Source organism: Rattus norvegicus, chromosome 15, assembly GCF_036323735.1.
Source record: "Rattus norvegicus strain BN/NHsdMcwi chromosome 15, GRCr8, whole genome shotgun sequence".
NCBI lineage: Eukaryota > Metazoa > Chordata > Mammalia > Rodentia > Muridae > Rattus > Rattus norvegicus.
Window position 1 is genome coordinate 29,578,794 of NC_086033.1, and position 27,763 is coordinate 29,606,556.

Genomic DNA, 27,763 nt, shown 5'->3' on the forward strand with positions numbered 1-27,763 from the left:
AATTTTTCTTTTCTTTTTTTAAATTTTTAAAAATTTTTTTACTCTTTCTTTTTTTCATTTTTCTTTTTTTTTCATCTTCATTAAATTGGGTATATCTTATTTACATTTCTTTTTTTGTTTTTCATCTTTATTAACTTGAGTATTTCTTATTTACAGGATCTTAAATTCCTTAAATTCCTTGCCCTATTCTAGTTCAGTTTTGCTGACTTTTTTCTTTTTACTGCTTCCTCCCCAAGTTCTGAATTCAGAAGGAGTCTAATCAGAAATGCAGTGCCTGCGGGCCCACTGTGTGCTCTGTAAAAACCTCACTCACATCAGGTATGGTACAGACATCACATTGTAAAGGATCGTTCTTCCCAGTAATCTTAAGCAAATTCTCCAGATCCCTCTGAGGCTCGCCTCAGTGTAGGAGAGAAAGTGTGACAGCTGCTCTCAACAGGACAAAATCTCTTTCCATGGATAGGAATATTGGTGCCAAAGGAAAAGTTAGTGAGATAACGGTCTCTGCGTAGAAACTCTAGGAAGCTCTGGAAACTGTTGAGTGAAGAGCTCTGTATTTGGCCACAGAGGGGCAGTGCTCTATCAGAGGAGATGAAGTGTGTTTCCTCTAAGTACTTATCAATGAATCAACGAGATTATGTACTCAGATTGCATTTGCATATTTATTTGCATATATACGCAATTTTAAAGGGTCCATGAATTTGTGGAAGGGAACAGAGGTAGGGTTATGAAAGAGATTGGGGGGAAGAGAGGAAAGAGGTAAGTTATATAAATATACTTTAAATTTTAAAAACTGCATACAAATAAATCATCTCCTAACATGCTTAAGTAGAATTACAAGGAAACAAATACACACACCTATCTGGCCATCTAACTATATTGTGCTTCTTTATCCCAAACTCAAAGGGTTGACAAAAGGACTTTAGAAGTGAACACTATTAGATTCATGCTATCCTTCGAGGCCAGTGCCACATTAACTTCTCTATTGTACATTTATAATGCTGACACCTATACCTTGCCCATTCTTCTGCCATACTAACATGACCCATACATAGAACTATGTTATTTATCCTTTCCACATGAAATTGACTCGTGGTTTGAAGCCATTTCAAACTCTTCTTCAATCAGAATCTTTTCTGACTGGATCAGGAAACTGGGTCCACACCCTTTCCTTCATGGACTTTGTCTAGACACACAGGTGTCTTAGGGAGCCTTCAGGTTTCTGTTCTCTGTAGAAGATTGGAACTGGGCATGTCATGAAAGACACCCAAGCGCTGCCCATGCAGTGGGCAGCTGGGCACTCAGCAAATGCATAGCAGGTCTGCCTCATCTTCAACCTAACTTGCTTCTGTCTTCAGATCACCTTATGTTTTCCTTTCTAGTTTTCACACATAAAAACAAATTATGATCTATTTCTTTATGTGTTGATGCTACTTAACATCATATCTTCCAGCTCTATTTTCCTACAAATGGCAGGATTTTGTTCCTTCACATGGCTGAGGACACTCTCTCTTCTCATGTGCAGTATCTTGTTCGTCTGGTGACAGGTGGTACCAGGCTGGTTCTGCATCTTGGCTATCATGGCCTTGCTGTGGTAAAATGCATATGTAGTATCTCCCTAGCATTGAGAAATACATAGAAGTAGAAGATCTCAATCATTGGTAATTTCCTTTCTTTTTTAATCTTTATTACTGTTTAAAAATTTTATTAAACTTTTAATAAAACTTATTTTGATCATAATTCAGCTCCCCTGCTTCTCTCCACAACCCTACCTGCCTGAATTTATGATCTTTCTTCTTATCTCTCTTTCCACTAAAAATATAAACATCAAAATAAACAAACAAAAACTAATAATAGAAAATATAAAAACAAAACAAAATGAGTCAGAAAGCGCACACCAAAACAAAAACACAAATCAAAACAAAACCTCAATCATAGAGCCAATTTTGTAGGGCACTGGACCGACTATGGAACAAGGTTGATAGACCTGATAATACTCCACTGGGGCAAACTGAAATTAATTGAAAATACTGCATCTGTCTATCCCAGGATCATAGGACTGACAAATAAGACTTTAGAATTAAATGTTACCAGATTCAAGACCAGGGCCACATCAAGTCCTCTAATATACATTTGCAAAGCTGTCACCCAGACCTTGTCTGTTATTCTGCCACACTGATATGACCTGAGCCTAGAATTGTTATATCTCCTTCCCACTGGGAAATCTACTCATGATGTGAAGAGAGCTAAAGCATCTCCTCAGTCAGGATCTTCTCTGACTGAATTGGGAGCATTGTCCACACTCTCTCTCTCTTTCTTTTTTTTTTTCTTTCCTTCTTTCTTTTCTTTTCGTCTTCATTTCAGAAAATACACACTGCTATACTTGGTGGCTTTATCAACACAAAATTTTACCAACAACCTATGATAGCAGAATTACAGTGTCAGGGTTCCTGAGTCTCAGGACTCTGCTTACAGCAGTACTAAATTTGAGCAGAATGGGAAGTGCTTCGTAAGTCAGAAAGAGCTTTAGAAGAAAAAGTGATTGTGAAGGGTGGAGCCTGCTGAAAGAACTGAGGTGCCTGTGAAGTTGGAGACAGTGCTCTGTGGGGAGAAAAATGGCCACCTGAGTTCCCCACAACCTTCAGTCTAGGAGAAATGAACAAGATCCTGACAGCATCGTTTTTACTCCTAGGCCTTCACCTGGCTGGTGAGTCATGGAGGAGAAACCCGAGGATATGGGATTAATGTGGAGGCACAGGAGAATTGGGGCACCAGGAAGTCATGTTATCATAAGCAGGAAGTACATTCCTGGGAAGCTAACAACAGTTATTTCTCTACACAGGGGTGAGTGGCCAGCAGGAGAGACGTGACCAGCAGCAGGTGAAACAAAGTCCCCAATCTCTGACAGTCTGGGAAGGAGGAACCACAGTTCTGAACTGCAGTTATGAGGATAGCACTTTTAGCTACTTCCCATGGTATCAGCAGTTCCCTGGGGAAGGCCCTGTACTCCTGATAGCCATAAGTTCAGTGTCCTATAAAAAGGAAGACGGAAGATTCACAGTTTTCCTCAGGAAAAGTGAGAAACGGCTCTCCTTGCACATCGAAGACTCTCAGCCTGGAGACTCAGCCACCTACTTCTGTGCAGCAAGGGCACAGTGCTCTCCACACACCTGCAGCCCAGACCCAAACCTGCAGCTGAGGCTCCAGCAAAGCCCTGCTGCGGGCTGAGCCTGGCAGAGATGCACAGGAGTTGTCATGTGCAGGAGCAGGTGAAGAGATCACTCAGTGAGTGTGAGGATTAGACCATTGGTCCAGAGACAGACCAAGCTGGAGTCATGGCTTGCTTTCTCCCGTCTCCCTTAAGAGCAGCTGGCGTCTTCCATCTATTCCCTTAGCTAGTTTAGATGAACCACTTTGCTGCGTAGTTGTATAAATAGTTCTCTGTGTGATTGGTTTGTGGCAACTATAAATTACAGAGTCCCTGTCTCCCTGCACTCTTGTCAACAATGTTCTGAATGTGTGGTGTTACAGTGCAGTGTCAGGAGGCAATGACTTTGGCTCCTGGGATAGGAATCACATAGAGCTTTCTTTTACCTTAGTTTCCTCTGATGACCAGAGAAGTGGTGATTCACATGACCACTTCCTCTTGTTTTGCCTCTCATATCCTCATCTACCTCCAACAAATTCAAGTATGCAAAGCAGGAGGTTTTCACAAGGATGCAGTCATGTCTACAATAGACAGAAGACATCAGTGGGGAATGAAGAATTCAATTTCCTCATATAATGAAAATGCATAACCTTCACTAAAGAAATAATTTCACATGTATATTTCACAGATGAACAAAATATAAAGTGGATGTAAAACTCCTATCATATAAAATCAGCTCCCATCTGTACGGCCATCTGCAATGCACAGAATTGAAAAAGGACCTCTTATTGCATAACAGTTTGCAAGGTTTACTCATTTGGTGCTATAGAAATGCCAACCAGATTTCTAATGGAAAAACTTTCATTGTCTTATACATTTAAATATTTTCTTGTCACAGAGTTGATGTGACAAGATGGAAGCCAAGTGAGGAGGAATGTGAGCCTAGGATTGGGAATCTAGCCTTAGCAACACAGTGGACCTCTGTCTCAGGAGAACAACATGAACAAAAACACTGTGCAAGGTATTTAATTTAAGAATGTGAACGCTATAAATTCTCTTTCTCATCCACAGTGAATAGATTTTCAGTATCACAAAGGGAAAGTTACAAAGGAAAATAAAGCCAGTTGGCATTAAGCATAGGAGATATATCTCAAAATACCAGTAAGTGACCTTCCCATGTCCTTCAAAATCTTCTGTCCTTGTCACATTTTAAACTAGAGTCAGAAATTGGAAACAGTATTTGCATCTGATTGGGGTAGGATTCAGAATGCAGACACTGAGCTTGGATGTCAGCAGGAGAGGGAATGCATACTTAAGGATGTACCACAGAGAATTTGGAAACTCTGGGTACCTTGAGGCCAAACCCTGAGCTTCCTCTGGAATGAAAGGCTGGAAATTATTTAAAGAGAGCTGAGAGAGAGTTATGACAGATTGATGTAGTATAACATAACAATAACCACTTCGGTGTCTTCCTGTGGTGGGCAAGCAAATGTCTGCTTTTGGAGTTTGAGGTTTGACATAAATTCCTTTGCCAGATGCATTTTCAGCCTGCAGTCAATTGTGTGTGGGGGTCTCCATGCTTCAGTGTCTGAAGAAATAAATATTTGGGCCATTGCTGATGTAGTCATGGTTTTGTGAGAGAAAGATGATTTACAGAGGAGTTTTCTTTTTCTGAAAACTCTAACAATAACTGAAGAACAACACCAACTATAGGCTCCTGTGACAGTGAATGGCATCACCGAACATCTAGATACTGAAGCTCCTCACTCTCATGCTTCTCCTTCTCCAACTCCTGCCAAGATTCCCAGAGCTGTGTCATCGGATAAGCCTTTGTCGGGGCCATTGGCTCTTCAGGACCCAACGTGACAGTTCAGTCTCACAAATCTGTTTTGATTTTATTTTTCTGTGATGTTTTGCGGATGTGAATTCCCAGTGGTTTGGGGGTAAGGAGGAAGGAAGGGTAAGGATTTCTGGTTTGTCTCTGCAAAAAGCCAGGATTGGTGATCATGTTTCACCTTTAATCAGACTGGACTCAGAACAGTTGACAGTTGAGTGAGTCTAGGCAATAGAGTGGGGACTCATGCTTATCTTCCCAACTCCCTTTTCCAGTCTACCAACTTCATATTCTTTCTCCCTCTCTCAGTTTCAAAAATCAAAATAAAACAAAAATATCACCCACCCCAAACAACAAAATCAAAACCCACAAAATAATAATCAAAACAACAAACAGGCCAATAAATTTAAACATGCCAAAACAAAGCAAAACTGACAAGGCAGGAGTTATGGGAGGGGAAAACCTGATTAAACATCCAATAGGAACAAAAGTGTTGATTGCAAAAGGGAAGAAGCTATTGCAATTGGTTCCTGGTGCTAAAGAAAACCACTTTTCTTCCATGTCAACCACGACATCAGTGAGGCAGCTCTGTCTCCTTACTCAATTTTATGTCTGTTTTCACATTTCTCAGTTGCATCTGCCTTGACTACACATTGGGAATCTCTATAACCCTGACCTTGGTCCAGACATATTTACCAAAATATTATTTATAGTGACTAAATATGAATAAAATAATTGAAGACAGAGTCGAAATAAATGTTATGTTGTACCTGAAATACCTACTACGTTGTGTCAAAATAGAAGTTACAAAGTTACTAAGACACTAGCTGAACTTTGATATAACTTTGTCTTTCATGGTTTTTATAAAAATGCTGTATGCCTGACCTTTGACACCAAGAGACTCTAAGGCATTACCACTTTATTGGTCACTGGCCAAAAATTAAAGGGCTCTTATAATCTTGATTACCCTAATTAGCATGGTAGTCTGCGTTCCACCTACACTACAGGGCAGGACCCCTAACACATAATGGATTCCACATTCTCTCTGTGCTTTTGATTTGGTTTGGTTTTGTCTTTTCACTGTTTTTTTAATCTATTACATTTTTTAAAAAAAATAATGGTTTTGAGGCAGACAGACAGACAGAGAAGAGAGAGAGAGAGAGAGAGAGAGAGAGAGAGAGAGAGAGAGAGGGAGAGGGAGAGATCATGGAGTTGGGTTAGGTAGAAGGTAGGGGAAAGGATTTGGAAGGTGTTGGGGTAAGGGGAAAGAATATGAGTAAAAATATTGCATGAAAAATTTATTTTATGAGGCAATAAATAAAAATTAAAAAATTTTGTTCTGAGATGTCCCCTCAGGCCTTATCACAGATCACAGATTGATTTATTAACTTTGATATTTTAAGTTATTATTTTTATTTTAATTAAAACATATTTACCTCATTTTCCCCTCCTCTTCCCTCCATGAAACACCTTCTGTGTCCTCCACCTCCAGCTTCACTTAAGCTCTCCAATAGTAATTTCAAATCCATGGCCACTGTTTCTATGGTTACCCTTTTACACATACACACACACACACACACACACACACACACACAAACACACACACCTCTAGTGTGTGTATATGACTATATAAATACAACCTGTTGTGTTGTGTATGGTGTTGCTTGTGTGATTTCTGTGCTGACCACTTGATGCTGTAGCATTCATCAAATGCTCCTCCCTGGGGATGTCCGTTTGTCCCTGGCAGCAGTACTCAGTTGTCTATAGTTCTTTGTCTAGGGATGGAGCCCCATGACATTTACTATGTCTATGGGCACCATCATTGTTCAGGACTAGTTATGCAGTCTGTTGTGGTATCAACCAAGAGCATCTCTTCCCTGTCATTTCTAACAGACAGTCTTCTTACAGCAGACTTCCTGTCCTTCTGACTTTTAGACTTTCTTGCTGCCTTCTTTTCTCCAGTGTTTTCTGAGTATTCAGCATAGATGTGGATGTAGAGAGAGATACAGCATCTTGCTGTAGATGTATTCAAGGGGCTGACTATCCCATGATCGATTGTTCGCTATATTTTGACCAGGAGTTTCCTATAACAGTCTCCATCTGCTGCAAAAGAAAACTTCCTTGAGAAACAGGAGAGCGACACTTACTCATGGGCATAAGGAGGAGTATTTAGACTACAGTTTATAAAGGTTTCTAGTTTATTAAGTGGTAATAGTAGATTCTCCTCTAAGACCCATAACTTCATGAGGTTTGAGTAGGTAGCTACCTTTTAATGCCAAGCCTGGTTTCCCTCTTGAGAGGCATTGTTTACAACCATTGCACCTGTGTAAGTACCTTGCAGGGTTGTTCACTAATGTGATTCATAAGAATCACGTCAAGGTAGAACTATTGGTGTCTTCCCTGCTTTGGCAACTTGAATGGCACCTTTTTATGTTATGAAAGTTAGCGGTCAGCAGCGAGGTTTTCAGGTCAGATCCAGTTCAAGTCTTTAAAGTCCTATGAACAACGTGCACTGTATCTTCAATAGGGACTTGACTTCAATCTCTGGTATCCAAGGACAACAGGAATAGCCAGCACTCTTCCTAGAGCCTCTTGGATTCCCATGATCCACATATGGAAAGAAGTTTCTCATGCCTGGCATTTGGTTTCTTATTAGATGATCTGTCTCTTGAGGGGGTATTGCCACCTTGAGTGGGATAACTTCCTTAAAAAATACAGAATGTAATTCAAGTAAACATGAAACAATAAGTATCTTTAAGGCTATTTCAAACATCCTCAGTGGCATTACTCTCTCTCTCTCTCTCTCTCTCTCTCTCTCTCTCTCTCTCTCTCCATCTGTATTAAACTTCCTTTCCCCTTCTGAACTAAGCACACTATTATCCCAATTTTCCTGAATTACTAACTTCTTTTTATGACTTTTGAATATTAAGCTTTATTCTTTTTACAAGGTTTGATTGATTGATTTTGTGTGTGTGTGTGTGTGTGTGTGTGTGTGTGTGTGTGTGTGTGTGTGCTGTCATCCACATCTGTGTGAGTATACAAAGCCTTGTGTATATACTTGGTTAGTCACTCCTGTGTGCATGTGAAGGACAAAAGATGGTGTCCAATCCCTCAAGGCTGGAGTTTGAGTTTTTGCAGGACACTTAGCCTGTCAAATGTCCTGGGAGCTGAGCTTCTACCTTTATTATTAGCAGCAAGTGCTGTTCACTGATGAGCTGTCTCTCTACCAATCTTAAACTTTGTCTTCACTAGGAAGTATTGTCTATCAATAAATCACAAGGAAAGACACAGGAGCATTTAGAATAAGACCAATTGTTCAGCCCAGGACTCAAACCCAGTGTACTCCAAAGCCACATCTCAGAGGCTGTGGCCATGCAGCAGAACATTCACCTGTTCTGTGGAGAACTAGAGCAGGGGCAGAGCCCTGCCATCTTGAGCTCCTCAGGCTGCTGTGGCTCCCATGGTCTCCTGCTAAGTACAGAGACTGCAGTCCAGGGCATGTGATCTCAGCTCTCAGTAGTGAAGTGAACAGAGGAGGATACCTCAGAGTCCTCAGTAGTCTCTGATGTACTTGCTTATTGGTCACTTGATCTCAGAAAGGCTGGAGCTGTTTCAGAGACCTTGTTTGCATTTTCTCTTTTGATTGCTTCTTGGATTAACGACTACACCTGGAAGATGAAGAGCTACATTCAAAATAGGATACAGCAGGACACAGAAATTCCACCACCAAGTCACCTGGAATTAGCATGTTTCTAAGTACAGACGGTTTATGTGTAGCGTGGACATGTAATAGGTTTGAGTCACAGAGAGACCTGGCAAGCTTATTATGAGACCGTTTTGTAAATTAAAAATACACAGAATTTAACAAGCAAGACTGAATCCTTCATGTCAGTGGGACAGAAATTTCAAGGACATATAATAAGTATAGTTCTCTGTTTGGAGAGAAATGAACATACCTTCTGAATAAAACTTGATGTTAGACTTTAAAAACCTAATCATTTTTTGTAACGGAGGGTTTTTTAATTGGTATAATGTCTGTCTGTCTATCTTCCCTGCCCCATCTCTGTATGTATGTTTCTCTTTCTCTGTGCATCTGTCTCTCTGTGTGCATATGTGTGTTTGTGTATGTTTGTGTGTGTATGTGTGTGTATCTTTGTCTCTCTGTTCATCTTTCTCCCTGTCTGTGTATATTTGTGTTTGTGTTTGTGTGTGAACCAGTGGTCAAATTAGGTATCCTCCTCTATTGCTTTCTACATTTATTGATTGAATAATTGTTTGTTTGTTTGATTGATTGGTGTCTTTGGTTGAGGTTTTCACTGAGACTGAAGCCCACTGACTGACTGACCAGTGAGATTCCAGGATTCTCCTGTCTCTGCTTCTTAGTGCTCAGACTTCAGGTGCACCCACAGCAACTGAATTCATGTGTGACTGCTGGAGATGACTCATGATTCATAACTGACCCCTGACACACTGAGCATCTACTTAGCCTCTAAAGATTATTATGTCATTCCTCTTACTATTTTACAGACTATAAACAAACAGGGATCTTTAATAATTCTGATCTACTATCCTTTACCATGTGATTAAAACTAACTTTGTTCATTGCAGAATTTAGATAGATCAACACACTCACTAAGAGAGAAAGATTATTTCAGATCCCAAAGGTTGATGGGGTAATTTATGAGATCCTTGAGAACTTATTATTTTTATTTAGCTTAATTTGACAACAGAATAGCACCCACGTGTATAAAGCAGCTACACCCTTAGCAGGCATGAGTTTTCTGAAGCTCCCTTTTCTAAGTGCTGCCTCTTTTGACTACTAAGAAAAACAAGGAAGCAAGTAAAGGTCTGTGGTGAGCTACACATTTGATCTCCATGTATGGAACTTGTGGCCTATGACCACACAAAACCCCATTTCCTGCTTGAGGTAATGAAAGACACACAGGCAGTTCATGTGCACACTGCCTGTTGCTCAGACTGAGAGCTGAGCTGAGGCGGAACAGACACACTCATGCAGAGGGACAAGTGCCACATGCCTCCTCAGAGCCTGCTCTGTGTGCTGGTGGCCTTGGCTTTATCTGGTATGATGCATCGTGTATAACTAAGAAAATCTAACAGGAAGCATTGTCCCAGGCATATGACAGTTCCTATAGACACGAGGGGCAAGAAGGATTGGAGGGAAGCCAAGCCAGCACAATGTGTATTCAGTCAGCTTTCTCTTTGGGTCCTAAGGTGCCCAATTCCAACAGTGTTTGGTTCACACTTCCACAGGATAAGCTTTTAATTCGTTCTTCTGGTTGTTTTGCAGGATGTAATATGGCCCAGAAAGTGACTCAGGTTCAGTCAACAGCAAGCAGGCAGGAGGGGGAAGAAGTCACCCTGGACTGTTCATATGAGACAAGTCAGAACTTTTATCATCTTTTTTGGTACAAGCAGCTTCTTAGTGGAGATATAATTTTCCTTATTCGCCAACCTTCTTTTGATTCTCAGAACCAGAGGAGCGGCTGCTATTCTGTAGTCTTCCAGAAATCACTCAAGTCCATCAGCCTTGTCATTTCAGCCTCTCGACCAGAGGATTCGGGGAAGTATTTCTGTGCTCTCTGGGAAAGTGACACACTGTTTGAAGTGATGGCACAAGCTGAACAAAAACTGGGGCTCCTTAAGCAGAGGCTCTGTGAGAGAGGGAGCCCAGCTGAGACGCACGCCTGCACATCCTGAACAAGAAGATCTCAACTGTGGATGCTCCGTCTGTGGTCTGCTTCAGAACTGTGTTTCTAAGTAAAACCTCAGGGCATGCAATTTAGAAATAATTATTGTGAGCGGCTTTGTATACTACACTGACTTAAAACAGAGTTAAAAATAGACTGCTGAGAATATGTGTAATATTTTCTGTACTTGGGAATCTTGCACCACAATAATTTGAAGTTTCTCTTTAATTTGTTAACAGAACATACCTCAGAGGACGCATCTGGAATAGCAAAGAGCATAATTTCCTGGAGAAAGTTACACTCAGAAGGAGATCCAGCATGAGTAAAGTAGTCAGAGACAGACTATAATGATTTCTCTCCATGAAATACTGGTGGTGACTGGGTTACTCCACCAATCTTTACCTTTGTATCTAGTACTGAGCCTGAGGTACTGAAGTTCAGCTTAACCAGCAGTTGGGGAGGACAGGTACATGAGCGTAGCACCTGGCAGTCCTGAGATTTGTGAAAATTCAGTAATACCCAGAAAGCCAATGGAATCTCATAGGATAAACCTCCCTCACCTCCTCAGTCCCTGTGGTTTGGGGGAGCATCAGAAGAAGTTGTGCCATTTGCCAACATGATACACACAGACTCGACCTGAATAAAGAAAAGCTGTAGAAGTAAGGAGAAGAGTGTTAATGGTAAAGTGAGCTGGAATCTAATGGACATCAAATATTTATGGGGACTGAATCTGCAGGGCTATATAAAAATAATTAAATATATCACACCTGATTCTTGAGTCTTCTACAGTTGGCTTTTCCATGTCCACCCCCAAAACACAGCAACATGGAGAATGAAATTCTGAGAAATGTGTTTCCAGATATGTTTTTAAAGATTATTTTTTATATCATGTGTGTAACCTTTTTGTCAGCATGTATAGACTGGGTGAAGTCTGGTGCTCATGGAGGCCAGAAGGGGATATTAGATTCTGGAAATTGGAGTTATCGAAGGAAAGGATTTATCACATGGATGTCAGGCACTGAATCTAAGTCCTCTGCTAAAGGAGTGACTGCTTTTAATTAGTGAGTGTATGTTCCAGGTCCTGTTTCTAGGTAATTTGCATAAACTGTACATGATAAAGGAGGTAAATAACTTCAATTCACCTATTAAAAACCATAGGCTAGGACACCGCTGGAACCTGAAGGAACCAACCAGATAAACAGTTCTCTGCACCCAAATCCCTTGGGAGGGAGAGCTAAACCTTCAGAGAGGCAGACACGCCTGGGAAACCAGAAGAGACTACACTCTGCCCACATCTCTGACGCCAGAGGAAAACACCAAACCCAATCTGGAACCCTGGTGCATGGAAGCTCCAGGAAAGGGTGGCGCAGATCTTCCTGGTTGCTGCCCCTGAGGAGAGCTCATAGGCAACACCCCACAAGCAAACTTGAGCCTCGGGAACACAGGTAAGATAAACGTTCCTGCTCCAAGCAACCTGCCTGGTGAACTCAAGACAAGGGCCCACAGGAACAGCTGAAGACCTGTAGATAGGAAAAACTACACGCCCGAAAGCAGAACACTCTGTCCCCATAACTGGCTGAAAAAAAAACAGGAAAACAGGTCTACAGCACTCCTGACACACAGGCTTATAGGACAGTCTAGCCACTGTCAGAAATAGCAGAACAAAGTAACACTAGAGATAATCTGATGGCGAGAGGCAAGCGCAGGAACCCAAGCAACAGAAACCAAGACTACATGGCATCATCGGAGCCCAATTCTCCCAGGAAAGCAAACACGGAATATCCAAACACACCAGAAAAGCAAGATCTAGTTTCAAAATCATATTTGATCATGATGCTGGAGGACGTCAAGAAAGACATGAAGAACTCCCTTAGAGAAACACAGGAAAACAGAAATAAACAAGTAGAAGCCTACAGAGAGGAATCACAAAAATCCCTGAAAGAATTCCAGGAAAACATAAATAAACAAGTAGAAGCCTATAGAGAAGAATCACAAAAATCCCTGAAAGAATTCCAGGAAAACACAGTCAAACAATTGAAGGAATTAAAAATGGAAATAGAAGCAATCAAGAAAGAACACATGGAAACAACCCTGGATATAGAAAACCAAAGGAAGAGACAAGGAGCCATAGATAAAAGCATCACCAACAGAATACAAGAGATAGAAGAGAGAATCTCAGGAGCAGAAAATTCCATAGAAATCATTGACTCAACAGTCAAAGATAATGTAAAGTGGAAAAAGCTACTGGTCCAAAACATACAGGAAATCCAGGACTCAATGAGAAGATCAAACCTAAGGATAATAGGTATAGAAGAGAGTGAAGACTCCCAGCTCAAAGGACCAGTAAATATCTTCAACAAAATCATAGAAGAAAACTTCCCTAACCCAAAAAAGAGATACCCATAGGCATACAAGAAGCCTACCTAACTCCAATTAGATTGGACCAGAAAAGAAACACCTACCGACACATAATAGTCAAAACACCAAATGCACAAAATAAAGAAAGAATATTAAAAGCAGTAAGGGAAAAAGGTCAAGTAACATATAAAGGCCGACCTATCAGAATCACACCAGACTTTTCGCCAGAGACTATGAAAGCTAGAAGATCCTGAACAGATGTCATACAGCCCCTAAGAGAACACAAATGCCAGCCCAGGTTACTGTATCCTGCAAAACTCTCAATTAACATAGATGGAGAAACCAAGATATTCCATGACAAAACCAAATTTACACAATATCTTTCTACAAATCCAGCACTACAAACGATAATAAACGGTAAAGGCCAACATAAGGAGGCAAACTACACCCTAGAAAAAGCAAGAAACTAATCGTCTTGTCAACAAAACAAAGAGAAGAAAAGTACACAAACATAACCTCACATCCAAATATGAATATAACAGGAAGCAATAATCACTATTCCTTAATAACTCTCAACATCAATGGTCTCAACTCCCCAATAAAAAGACATAGATTAACAAACTGGATACGCAATGAGGACCCTGAATTCTGCTGCCTACAGGAAACACACCTCAGAGACAAAGACAGACACTACCTCAGAGTGAAAGGCTGGAAATCAACTTTCCAAGCAAATGGTCGGAAGAAGCAAGCTGGAGTAGCCATTCTAATATCAAATAAAATCAATTTTCAACTAAAAGTCATCAAAAAAGATAAGGAAGGCCACTTCATATTCATCAAAGGAAAAATCCACCAAGATGAACTCTCAATCCTAAATATCTATGCCCCATATACAAGGGCACCTACATACATAAAAGAAACCTTACTAAAGCTCCAAACACACATTGCACCTCACACAATAATAGTAGGAGATTTCAACACCCCATTCTCATCAATGTACAGATCATGGAAAGTGAAATTAAACAGAGACGTAGACAGACTAAGAGAAGTCATGAACCAAATGGACTTAACATATTTATAGAACATTCTACCCTAAAGCAAAAGGATACACATTCTTCTCAGCTCCTCATGGGACTTTCTCCAAAACTGACCATATAATTGGTCAAAAAACGGGCCTCAACAGGTACAGGAAGATAGAAATAATCCCATGCGTGCTATCAGACCACCACGGCCTAAAGTTGGTCTTCAATCACAATAAGGGAAGAACGCCCACATATACATGGAAGTTGAACAATGCTCTACTCAATGATAACCTGGTCAAGGAAGAAATAAAGAAAGAAATTAAAGACTTTTTAGAATTTAATGAAAATGAAGGTACAACATACCCAAACTTATGGGACACAATGAAAGCTGTGCTAAGAGGAAAACTCATAGCTCTGAGTGCCTGCAGAAAGGAACAGGAGAGAGCATATGTCAGCAGCTTGACAGCACACCTAAAAGCTCTAGAACAAAATGAAGCAAATATACCCAGGAGGCATAGAAGACAGGAAATAATCAAACTCAGAGCTGAAATCAGCCAAGTAGAAACAAAAAGGACCATAGAAAGAATCAACAGAACCAAAAGTTGGTTCTTTGAGAAAATCAACAAGATAGATAAACCCTTAGCCAGGCTAACGAGAGAACACAGAGAGTGTCTCCAAATTAACAAAATCAGAAATGAAAAGGGAGACATAACTACAGATTCAGAGGAAATTCAAAAAATCATCAGATCTTACTATAAAAGCCTTTTTTCAACAAAACTTGAAAATCTGCAGGAAATGGACAATTTCCTAGACAGATACCAGGTACCGAAGTTAAATCAGGAACAGATAAACCAGTTAAACAACCCCATAACTCCTAAGGAAATAGAAGCAGTCATTAAAGGTCTCCCAACCAAAAAGAGCCCAGGTCCAGACAGGTTTAGTGCAGAATTCTATCAGACCTTCATAGAAGACCTCATACCAATACTATCCAAAGTATTCCACAAAATTGAAACAGATGGAGCACTACCGAATTCCTTCTATGAAGCCACAATTACTCTTATACCTAAACCACACAAAGACCCAACAAAGAAAGAGAACATCAGACCAATTTCCCTTATGAATATCGACGCAAAAATGCTCAATAAAATTCTGGCAAACCGAATCTAAGAGCACATCAAAACAATCATCCACCATGATCAAGTAGGCTTCATCCCAGGCATGCAGGGATTGTTTAATATACGGAAAACCATCAACGTGATTCATTATATAAACAAACTGAAAGAACAAAACCACATGATCATTTCATTAGATGCTGAGAAAGCATTTGACAAAATTCAACACCCCTTCATGATAAAAGTCCTGGAAAGAATAGGAATTCAAGGCCCATACCTAAACATAGTAAAAGCAATATACAGCAAACCAGTTGCTAACATTAAACTAAACGGAGAGAAACTTGAAGCAATCCCACTAAAATCAGGGACTAAACAAAGCTGCCCACTCTCTCCCTACTTATTCAATATAGTTCTTGAAGTTCTAGCCAGAGCAATCAGACAACAAAAGGAAATCAAGGGGATAGAGATTGGTCAAAATATCACTATTTGCAGATGAATATGATAGTATATTTAAGTGATCCCAAAAGTTCCACCAGAGAACTACTAAAGCTGATAAACAACTTCAGCAAAGTGGCTGGGTATAAAATTAACTCAAATAAATTAGTAGCTTTCCTCTACACAAAAGAGAAACAAGGCGAGAAAGAAATTGGGGAAACGACACCCTTCATAATAGACCCGAACAATATAAAGTACCTCGGTGTGAATTTAACCAAGCAAGTAAAAGATCTGTACAATAAGAACTTCAAGACTCTGAAGAAAGAAATTGAAGAAGATTTCAGAAGATGGAAAGATCTCCCATGCTCATGGATTGGCAGGATTAATATAGTAAAAATGGCCATTTTACCAAGAGCGATCTACAGATTCAATGCAATCCCCATCAAAATACCAATCCAATTCTTCAAAGAGTTAGACAGAACAATTTGCAAATTCATCTGGAATAACAAAAAACCCAGGATAGCTAAAACTATCCTCAACAATAAAAGGACTTCAGGGGGAATCACTATCCCTGAATTCAAGCAATATTACAGAGCAATAGTGATAAAAACTGCATGGTATTGGTACAGAGACAGACAGATAGACCAATGGAACAGAATTGAAGACCCAGAAATGAACCCACACACCTATGGTCACTTGATTTTTGACAAAGGAGCCAAAACCATTCAATGGAAGAAAGATAGCATATTCAGCAAAAGGTGCTGGTTCAACTGGAGGTCAACATGTATAAGAATGCAAATCGATCCATGCTTATCACCCTGTACAAAGCTTAAGTCCAAGTGGATCAAGGACCTCCACATCAAACCAGACACACTCAAACTAATAGAAGAAAAACTAGGGCAGCATCTGGAACACATGGGCACTGGAAAAAATTTCCTGGACAAAACACCAATGGCTTATGCTCTAAGATCAAGAATAGACAAATGGGATCTCATAAAACTGCAAACATTCTGAAAGGCAAAGTACACTGTGGTTAGGATAAAACGGCAACCAATAGATTGGGAAAAGATCTTTACCAATCCTACAACAGATAGAGGCCTTATATCCAAAATATACAAAGAACTCTAGAAGTTAGACCGCAGGGAAACAAATAACCCTATTAAAAAATGGGGTTCAGAACTAAACGAAGAACTCACAGCTCAGGAATGATGAATGGCTGAGAAACTCCTAGAGAAATGTTCAACATCTTTAGTCATAAGGGAAATGCAAATCAAAACAACCCTGAGATTTCAGCTCACACCAGTGAGAATGGCTAAGATCAAAAACTCAGGTGACAACAAATGCTGGCGAGGATGTGGAGAAAGAGGAACACTCCTCCATTGTTGGTGGGATTGCAGACTGGTATAACCGTTCTGGAAATCAGTCTGGAGGTTCCTCAGAAAATTGGACATTGAACTACCTGAGGATCCAGCTATACCTCTCTTGGGCATATACCCACAAGATGCCCCAACATATAAAAAAGACACGTGCTCCACTATGTTCATAGCAGGCTTATTTATAATCCAGAAGCTGGAAAGAACCCAGATGCCCTTCAACAGAGGAATGGATACAGAAAATGTGGTACATCTACACAAAGGAATATTACTCAGCTATCAAAAACAATACCTTTATTAAATTCATAGACAAATGGTTGGAACTGGAAAATATCATTCTGAGTCAGGTAACCCAATCACAGAAAGACATACATGGTATGCACTCATTGATAAGTGCCTATTAGCCCAAATGCTTGAATTACCCTAGATGCCTAGAACACATGAAACTCAAGACGGATGATCAAAATGTGAATGCTTCACTCCTTCTTTAAAAGGGGAACAAGAATACCCCTGGCAGGGAATAGAGAGGCAAAGATTAAAACAGAGACAGAAGGAACACCCTTTCAGAGCCTGCCCCACATGTAGCCCATACATATACAGCCACCCAATTAGACAAGATGGATGAAGCAAAGAAGTGCAGGCAGACAGGAGCCGGATGTAGATCTCTCCTGAGAGACACAGCCAGAATACAGCAAATACAGAGGCGAATGCCAGCAGCAAACCACTGAACTAAGAACAGGACCCCCGTTGAAGGAATCAGAGAAAGAACTGGAAGAGCTTGAAGGGGCTTGAGACCCTTTATGAACAACAATGCCAAGCAACCAGAGCTTCCAGGGACTAAGCCACTACCTAAAGACTATACATGGACTGACCCTGGACTCTGACCTCATAGGTAGCAATGAATATCCTAGAAGATCACCAGTGGAAGGGGAAGCCCTTGGTCCTGCTAAGACTGAACCCCCAGTGAACGTGATTGGTTGGGGGGGGCTTCAATGGTGGGAGGCTGGGGAGGGGAACACCCATAAAGAAGTGGAGGGGGAGGGATTACGGGGATGTTGGCCAGGAAACCGGGAAAGGGAATAACATTCGAAATGTAAATAAGAAATACTCAAGTTAATTAAAAAATTTAATTAAATTAAAAAATAAAAATAAAAAAAACATAGGCTACCTGGGGGCATTAAGGAAGAATACTATCTGTGTCTCCAGGAAACACTTCCCATACCTAAGAACATCAAACACTGAAAGTCAAACCATAGAGATCAGCATCGGAAGTAATTGAGAGCTGTAAACATGGCACTGCACGTCTCATATTTGACAAAGGAGACTTCAGGCCACAGCTGGTCAGAGAGCTGAGGAGAGCCACTGCACAGCCACAGAGGGCAAGTCTTGTGCATGTGAGTACACGGAGCATGGCTCTCGGTTCAACAAAATAAACTCTAATTGACAGGAAATGTCACATGGGTCCCTAATCAGTAATGATCTTAGACTTCAATGTTTCACTGTGACTTTAGCAAGTCTTCCTAAATTAAAAACCAACAAGGAAACTTCACAGCAAAAGATTCTGCAAGTCCACCTCTCTGAATTTGGCAGGAGAATCCCAGGCAGAGAAGGGAAGCCAATGTGCACTCAGAGGACTCACTGAATGCAAGCAACAGAATCTTAGCAGATGTAAAATTTATATTCTTTACTGTAAGAAGCAAAAGCCTGATAAGTCAACAAGGGAAACAAATGTTAAAGAACGTTTTAATGAATAAATAACTGTAATATCCTATGAATTTGTTTGTAGTTGTCCATTTTAAAGATTCCTCGGGAGTGGTACAGCTGGGTCCTCAGATAGCACTGTTTACAATTTTCTAAGGAACCTCTAGATTGATTTCCAGAGTGGTTGTACCACCTTGAAATCCCACCAACAATGGAAGAGTGTTCCTCTTTCCCCACATCCTTGCCAGCATCTGTTGTCACCTGAGTTCTTTATCTTAGCCATTCTGACTGGTGTAAGGTGAAATCTCAGGGTTGTTTTGATTTGCATTTCCCTGACAACTAAGGATGTTGAACATTTCTTTAGGTACTTCTCAGTGATTTGATATCCCAGAAAATTGAACATAGCTTTACCTGAGAACACAGCTACACCACTCCTGGGCATATTCCCAAAAGATCCTCCAACATAAAACAAGCACACAGGCTCCACTTTGTTCATAGCAGCCTTATTTATAATAGCCAGAAGCTGGAAACAACCCAGATGTCCCTCAACAGAGGAATGGATACAGGAAGTGTGGTACATTTATACACCGGAGTACTACTCACCTATTAAAAACAATGACTTCATGAAATTCATTGGCAAATGGATGGAACTAGAAAATACACTGAGTGAGGAAACCCAATCACAAAAAAAAGAAACACACACACACACACACACACACACACACACACACACACACACACGGTATATGCTCACTGGTAAGTGGATATAAGCCCAAAAGCTTGGATTGCCCAAGATACAATCCACAGAACACATGAAGTTCAATAAGAAGGATAACCAAAGTGCTTATACTTCAGTTCTTCTTAGAAGGGGGAACAAACGTATTCACAGGGAGAGATATGGAGACAATGTTTGGAGCAGAGACTGAAGGAAAGGCCATTCAGAGACTGCCCCACCTGGGGATCCAGCCCATGTACATATAGCCACCAAACCCAGACAAAATTGCTGATGCCAAGAAGTGATGCTGACAGGAGCCTGATTTAGCTGTCTCCTGAGAGTCTTTGCCAGAGCATGACAAGTCGAGTGGCGAATGCTCGCAGCTGACCATTGAACTGAGAATGGGGTCCCCATTGGAGGAGTTAGAATAAGGATTGAAGGAGCTGAAGGGGCCTGTCACCCCTGAACAACAATACCAACCAACCAGAGCCCTCAGGGACTAAATCACCATCCAAAGAGTACACATGGACAGACCCATGGCTCCTCTGCATATGGAGACGATGGCTTTGTTGGACACCAAAGGAAGGAGAAGCCCTTGGTCCTCCCAAGACTGAATCTCCCTGTGTAGGGGAATGTCAGGGTGGGGAGGTGGGGAGTGTTGGGTGGTTGGGTGGAGGAAAGGGGATAACATTTGAAATGTAAATAAGAAATATCCATTAAAAAATTCACACAGTGTTTGTTCTGACAAAGAAAAAATGTTTTTGACCAAATCTACCACCAGACATCTAACTGAAGTAGTTGATATTTGAGCTGAGCTCCTGGCTGCCCTCTAGTGCTCATAAGTTACACTGGAAGAACACCTAGTGGTAGCAGTAGCTATCATTGCTGATTTGAAATTAGAATTTTGTGACAATCATGGAGTGTCAAGTATGACTCATCTATGTTCTGCACTGGCTGCTTAGCAGAAGACTACTTAAGATATAGGGCTTGCCTTGTTGTCCAAGGTGGGGCATTTTTCTTTGCTAAATGAAATTTATGCCTATATTTTGACCTTCTTCATACTACAGAAATATCCTGAGATCTAGGAACAATGCACTGATAGAGAAGAAGCTGCTGTAGGTAGTGTGAGCTCTTGTTGCCTTCTATCGTGCATCTACCCTTCCAACTTAATGGACAGTTTCCCCCTTGGCAGTAGGACAGGAGACTGATCACAGATATCTATGAGAAGCCAGGAAAGCTGTCATTAGGATGCACTGTCAAACAGATGTCAGAAGACTCTATGAGTTTGTCTTATGAGAGACACTGTAACTTCAGAGCATGCCTGTTAGTCTATATGGAGTACATGGGAAGCAAATCCAGTTAAGCTTTTGAAGTAGGGGTGCTTCTGTGCTGTGTGCTGTGCTTAGTAGACATGCCAAAGTTGTTGAATCTTCCCTCCTGGGACATCATAGCAATATTCAGGAGAATAGGGCTTGGGTTCAAGTTATGAACCATCCACTTAGTAGCTGAGGGGACTTGAGCAGACTGCTTCATGAATTTTGTGCTTGATTTCCTCATTCCTGCATATAATTATTGGTAATATCTACTGCAAAGTTCACTATGATGGCTGCCAATTCATAGTAACCCATGTCATAAAGAGTAAAAAGTCAATTACAGAAACTGAAATTGTGTGTATGAGGAAATGAATACTTGTCAAGTTCCACAAAATGCCCATCACAGTTTGGCTTTCCTGTGCTCTTGTATAAGTATGCTGTCTCAATGAATGACACATATGGGCTTAGCTGCATTCCTTTGTAATGAAATGCTAGTTAGAGTTCTCACAGGGGAAGAAATTACAGTCACTAAGAGAATCTTAATTATTTTAGTCAATGTGCCCAATAATGTGTTTTTATGACATTTTCATCCAAATATATCATCGTTTTGCTCATATTTACCTCAACACCATCCCTTGTACCATTTCTACTCCTGCTAGTGTTTCCTTCCTCCAAATGGTTCCAGTCTGCATCTGCCTCTCCCTTTTTCTCCATATATATATATATATATATATATATATATATATATATATATATATATAGAGAGAGAGAGAGAGAGAGAGAGAGGGATATCTCTCTATATATATGTGTGTGTATATATATTATATATATTCATTCACGACACATACATATATATCATATACATATGCATCATATATTCACATCATAGAAAAAAATTTGCTTTCTGGCCAACTCAGCTTTCTTAGAGAAGCCAGGACCATCTGTCCAAGGGAGGACTACCTATAGTCGACTGGGCCTGCTCACAGACATTATTAATCAGGAAAACACTACACAGATATGGTTACACACCATTCTGAGTGAAGAGATTGCTCAGTTAAAGTTTCTTTCTTCCCAAATGACTGTAGATTGTGTCAAGTTGCCAAATATAAATGCCACAGTTGAACATTTGTCAATTTGACATAAACATATCAGTACAAAATCATAACCTTTCCTTTCTTGGCAATTCCTAGGACTTCATGTTAATATCACAATAGAAAACAGAGTATGACTTTAAAATGCTCATTAAACAATTCATACTTTACATTTTCAGAGACCCTTTAAATGCTCTTAAGAATCCATCTTAATATGTTAAGGGTGGATTCTTGGAACAATAAGAACAAATTAAAACCAGGGAACACCTACAATCAGATTAAAGATAAGCCCACCAGCATGAATGTTCATTGTTTGGTGTCGGGAACTCACTCATGATTTTCTGAGCTCCAAGGGGCTTGGCTATCTCTATTTCAACAGGTTTGCCATGCACAGCACGTGTGGCTTCTTTCATAGGCTTAAGGTGGGCCTACCCTACAGCTGCCACTGTACCTGATGACTGACTGTCCCACAGTCCCAAGTCCTAATGTCTTCAACATGTCGGAGTCTCTACTTCTGCTGAGGCTGCACCCTCATTAAAGGCCTCACCATGATGTTCACCATTGACTCCTTTCATCTTGGATCCCCAGTGAAATTAGGTCTATACGTCTTCATCCTGCCATTTTAATTGTTTGGTTCTGTAGTACATTTGAAATCTGTAACTCCCTCACCATCTTTGTTGTTTGTGATCGCTTTAGCTCTCTTTGGTCTTTTGTACCTCCATACAAATTTTGTAGAACGTTTTACTGTCTTTGTCTATGAAAAATGGCTTTGAAATTTTGTTTAAGGTTTATATGAATTAATCTTGTAAAACTTGCTATTCTACCAAAAACCAGAATGTACATATGATACAACCATAGTAAAAATCCCTGGTTATGCTTAATGTGATTTCCCTTGCTTTACCTTTTCAGTAATTAGTGTTTGAAGATCTTGACTTAAATTTGGTTAATGTTTACTTAATTTTGCACAGGGTGACAGTCATCATTTCATTCTTCTACATAATCTGTTTTTCACCAGCACCATTTACTGAAGAAAGTGTCTTTTCACCATTGCATGTGCTAGAGTTGTGCTGTTTTACTTCTAAGTCCTCAAGTCCAATTCCACATTGTGTGTGTGTGTGTGTGTGTGTGTGTGTGTGTGTGTGTGTGTGTGTGTATTACCTGTGTTTTGTAGCAGGTAAAGCAGACTTCATAGGATATTTTCATAGAGTTCCTTCAGTTTCTACACGTGGAGCACTTTGAAAAGCATGGCTGCAGGGGTTGGGGATTTGGCTCAGTGGTAGAGCACTTGCCTAGCAACCGCAAGGCCCTGGGTTCAGTTCCCAGCTCCGAAAAAAAAAAAAAAGAAAAAAAAAAAGAAAAGCATGGCTGCAGTCCATTAAAGGTCTGGGAGAATCTGGCATTCAGTGCCCTGTCCTGACCATATCTCTGTGTGGAGGCTCTGGTTGCTTCACTCTCACTGCCTGCTATGGATCTATTTATGTGCTTTACGTCTTCCTGAAGTAAATTTGGCAATTCATATATATCCAGGAATTTATCTACCTTTATATTTTCATCTAATTTTATATTTTAAGCTTCTTAAAATATATTTTAAAAATAAACAGCCTTAACAGCCCAAGAGATTAATTTATAACTCTTCTAACATTTTTACCTATAGCTTTATGAATTTGTGTTAGTGCATTTCTTGGGTAATTGGGGTAGGACTTTCAATCTTTTCCTTTAACAAACTATCTTTGGTTTATTTTTAAATTTTTTGTCCTATACCTTCCATTTCATGTTCTGCTCTATATACTTCACTTTTATTACTTCTTCTGTTTTGATGTTTTGCTTTGTTCTTTTTCTAGAACATTGAGGTGCACCATTAACATTATTTATTTGATGATTCTGTTTTATTTTTATCTTATGTATCTTTAAGTTATTTCAGAATTTCATAATATATATGATACGTTTAGCCAAATTCAATCCTCATTCCCTATTTTCTAAATCCTTTCCTATTCAACTCATAACACCCTCCCCATAAATCTCTATTCCTATTTTTGTTTAGAGCGACTGAGTCTACTTAGAATTTTCAGTATGTAGATGAATGTGGAACCATATACTATATGTAGATGTCCATGGCAACATGACTGAAGAACACTGACTCTCCTTCTCAAGCAGCTCTTGGTTGTCAGTAGTTTGTCAATTGGGGTAGAACTACATGTGCATTTTTCCCATCTATGTGGTAATTTTGGATGGCTTGATTGCATAGATCCTGTGCATGTGTCACAGTCAATTATCCATTCAATCACTAATCACTAACAGATGTTTAATCTGTTTCCACATCCTAGCTATTGTGACCAGTGTAGCAATGAATATGGATGAACAAGTCTCTTTGAAGTACGATATAGTGTCCTTTGAGACTCTGCCCTGAAGTGGTATAGCTGGATCATATGATTGGTCTATTTTTACTTTTCTGAGTAATATCCATATTAGTTTCCATAGTGGTGACATTAGTTTACACTACCAACAGTGATTAAGAATCCCCCTGTCTCCACATCATCATCTGTCATTTTTATCTTTGCCATCCGGAATGGAATAAGACTAAACCGTGAGATAGTTTTAATTTAAATATCACCCTGAGTGAGATAACCCAGTAGAAAAGAGCATACATGGTATGTACTCACTGAAAAGTTAATATTAGCCAAGAAGCTAGGAAACCTGAGAAAAAATTAACAGATCATATGAAGCTCAAGAAGAAGGAAGGCCAAAATGTGGATGCTTTAGTCCTCTTTAGAAGGGAGAGCAATACTCACAGGAGGAAATACAGGGAAAAGACTGGAGCAGGTACTGAAGAAAAAGTCACCCAGAGACTGCCCCACCTGGGGATCCATCCCATATGCAGCCACCAAACCCAATCACTATTGCTGATGCCAAGAAGTGCTTGATGACAGAAGCCTGATATGGATGTATCCTGGGAGGTTCTCCCAGAGCCCTACTGATGATACAGATAAGGATGCTTGCAGTTACTGGACAGAGAATGGGGACCCCAATGGAGGAGTTAGAGAAAAGATTGAAGGAGCTGAAGGGGTTTGCAACCCCACAGGAAGAACCACAATATCAACCAACCAGACCCCACCAGAGCTCCCAGGGAACAAACCACCAACCAATGAATACACATGGAGGGACCCATAGTTCCAGCCACATGTGTAACAGAGGACGCCATTGTCCAGCATCAATAGGAGGAATAGCCCTTTGTCCTATGAAGTCTTGTTTCCCGAATGTAGAAGCATACCAGGGTGTTGCGGTTGGAGTGGGTGGGTGGGAGTGGGAACATCCTCATAGAAGCAGGGGGAGGGGGAGGAGTTAGGGAGATGGGGGAAAGGGGATAACATTTGAAATGTAAATACATAAAATATCCAAGAAAAAAAACAAAAAATAGTTTAATTTTCATTTCCCTGATGGGTAATGATTTTGATATATAAAAATTTTATATTTGTATTTCTTCCTTTAAAAACTATCTTTATTTCAAATCCCATTTTTATTAGGTTGTTTCTGTCTTGCTATTTCGTACTTATCATCAGCAGTGTACATCTGAGAAAGGTGTTTCCATTCCCTAGACTGCCTCTTCGTTCACATGATGGTCTTCTGTGTGGTATAGAAGGTTTCAGTGTCACAGAGTCCTGATCACTGATTGACAGTCTTGGTGCCTGTGCTACTGGAGCCCTGTTCAGCAAGTGCCTTTAAGTTGAAGCAATTCCCCTACTTTCCCTTCCAACAGTTCAGGACATCAGGTCTTATGCTGAGGCTCCTGGTACACTTGGAATTGAGCTTTGTTGAGAGTGACATATAAGGATCTAATTATAGTTCTTAGAATAAAGCCTATCTATCATGGTTGATGTGTTCTTTTTGAAGAGTTCTTTTTTTTTTCTTTTTTTTTTTTTTTCGGAGTTGGGGACCGAACCTAGGGCCTTGTGCTTCCTAGGCAAGCGCTCTACCACCGAGCTAAATCCCCAACCCCGTTTTTTTTTTTTTTTTTTTGTTTTGTTTTTTTGTTTTTTTTTTTGAAGAGTTCTTAAGTTTGATTTGAAAGTCCTTTATTGAGAGTTTTTGCTTGTATGTACATTATGGAAATTTGTCAAAATTTTTTCTTTTTATTGATTGTTTTTACTAGATTTGACATTAGGGTAATACTGCATTCATTAAAAGAATTTGGAAATATCCCTTCCTTGTGGATTTATGGAATAATTTGAGGAACACCAGTGTCAGTTCTCTGAAGGTCTGGTAGAACTCTGTGCTGAATTCACCTGGCCTTTGTCTTTTTCTAGATGGAGAAAGGATTTTGTTTGGTTGGTTTTGGTTTTGTTGTGTTTTGTTTTGACAAAGTCTTTCTGTGTTGTAGCACTCACTGTCCTGGAGCATGCTATGTAGACAAGGCTGGCTTGGAACTCAGAGTTATTCTCCTGTGTCTGTCTTCCTACTGCTAGGACTAACACCATGTGTCTTTTCCCTTCCTGGATAGGGGATTTTAATTACAGCTTTCATCTTGTCAGTTGTAACATGTCTGGTTCAATGTTTTTACTTCATCTTGATTTAATTTTGGTAAGTCTTAGGAAATTGATCTGGTCTCTTTAGATTTTCTAAAGAGACTTAAACATAAATGTTTGTAGTACATTCTTCTGATTTTATGAATTTCTTTTGTGTCTGTTATAATATCTCCTTTTCATCTATAACTTTATTAATTTTGACTTTATCACTTTCTTTTGATTAATTGTGAGCTTATCACTTTCTTTTGGTTAATCTGGGTAAAAGCATAATAGTCTTTTTAAAGACCAAGCCTGGGTTTAATAAATAAATTGCATTTCTTGCTTTTAATTAAATTCATCCCTGATTTGATTGTTTCTTTCTATTTATTATTTTAGGAGTGTCATTTCTAAGAACTTTCTAAGGCTTTTCAGTATATATTTAGCTACAAACTGGATATTTCTCAATTTGTTTGATGTAGGTCCATCTCCTTTGCTGGGTATGGTAAACATGCCTTCAACTCCAGCACCCAGGAGGTAGTGGCAGGTGGATGTTTGTGATTTTGAGGCCAACCTGGTGAGAACTCACAACTACATAGTCAATTCCAGGACAACCAGGATTAGAAATATAGACATTGTCTCAAAAAAAGAACAAATAAATAAACTTCCTTCATATAAATGCCTCCAGTGTGCCTCATAAATATTGTTGTGTTTTCATTTTCTTTGAATTCTAGGGATTTAATATTTTCCATATTGGCTCCATTGCCAGTCACTAGTGTGGTACTTAGTTTCCATGGCTTGTGCTCTTGCTGCAGTTTCCACTGCTTTTATCAGCCATCTTTATTGCATTGCTATGAGATATAATACAAGATTTTATTACAATGTTCTCCATTTGTTGAGACTTGCTTTCTGTCCTAACACACTGTCAATCTGTAAACATTTTCTTGGGGCATTGAGAAGTATGTGTATTCTTCAGTGCTTGGGTTCAATATTCTATGTGATCTATTCTATTGGTAAGACTTTTCTCCGAAGTCTCAGTTCATTGATGGTTTAACACTCTGCAATGTTTCAGTTTGGGTTTTCTTCAGCAATTTTATCTTGTTCAACTGTATTTTCCGGACTTGGATATACTTCCTTATTTCATTCATTTCTTTCATTTGTTTGCTTTGTTTTGGATTTCTTTTGTTTTGTTTTTTACTGTGTTTGTGTCGGTGTTCAGTTGTTTAAGCACACTTACAATCACTCTTTTGAATTCTTTATCTGGAATTTTTTCCAGGCAATGTGTATGGGATTAGTGATATGTGGAGTAGACCTATATCTTGGTTTTACACTTGTTTCTGTGTTGGAATTTCACATCTAGAGTACATCATTGCTTGTGGTTTTTCCTTCTTCTTTTTCTTCCTTTACTACTCCCCCATCCCATGATCCTTGTTCAATCTGCCTTTCTTCTTAGTAGAGGC

The 27,763-nt window shown here is 39.8% G+C and overlaps 2 gene segments (V, D, J or C); both read left to right on the forward strand.

The window, feature by feature from the left end:
• The first annotated feature begins 2,655 nt into the window (after nucleotides 1-2,655).
• LOC134482211 (T cell receptor alpha variable 23/delta variable 6-like) lies at nucleotides 2,656-3,228 on the forward strand. The segment is given in 2 exon segments: nucleotides 2,656-2,707; nucleotides 2,843-3,228. Coding segments are annotated over 2 exon segments (438 nt in total).
• A 6,786-nt stretch (nucleotides 3,229-10,014) lies between these two features.
• Nucleotides 10,015-10,700, forward strand: LOC103693830 (T cell receptor delta variable 1-like). The segment is given in 2 exon segments: nucleotides 10,015-10,063; nucleotides 10,291-10,700. Coding segments are annotated over 2 exon segments (459 nt in total).
• The last annotated feature ends 17,063 nt before the right edge of the window (nucleotides 10,701-27,763 follow it).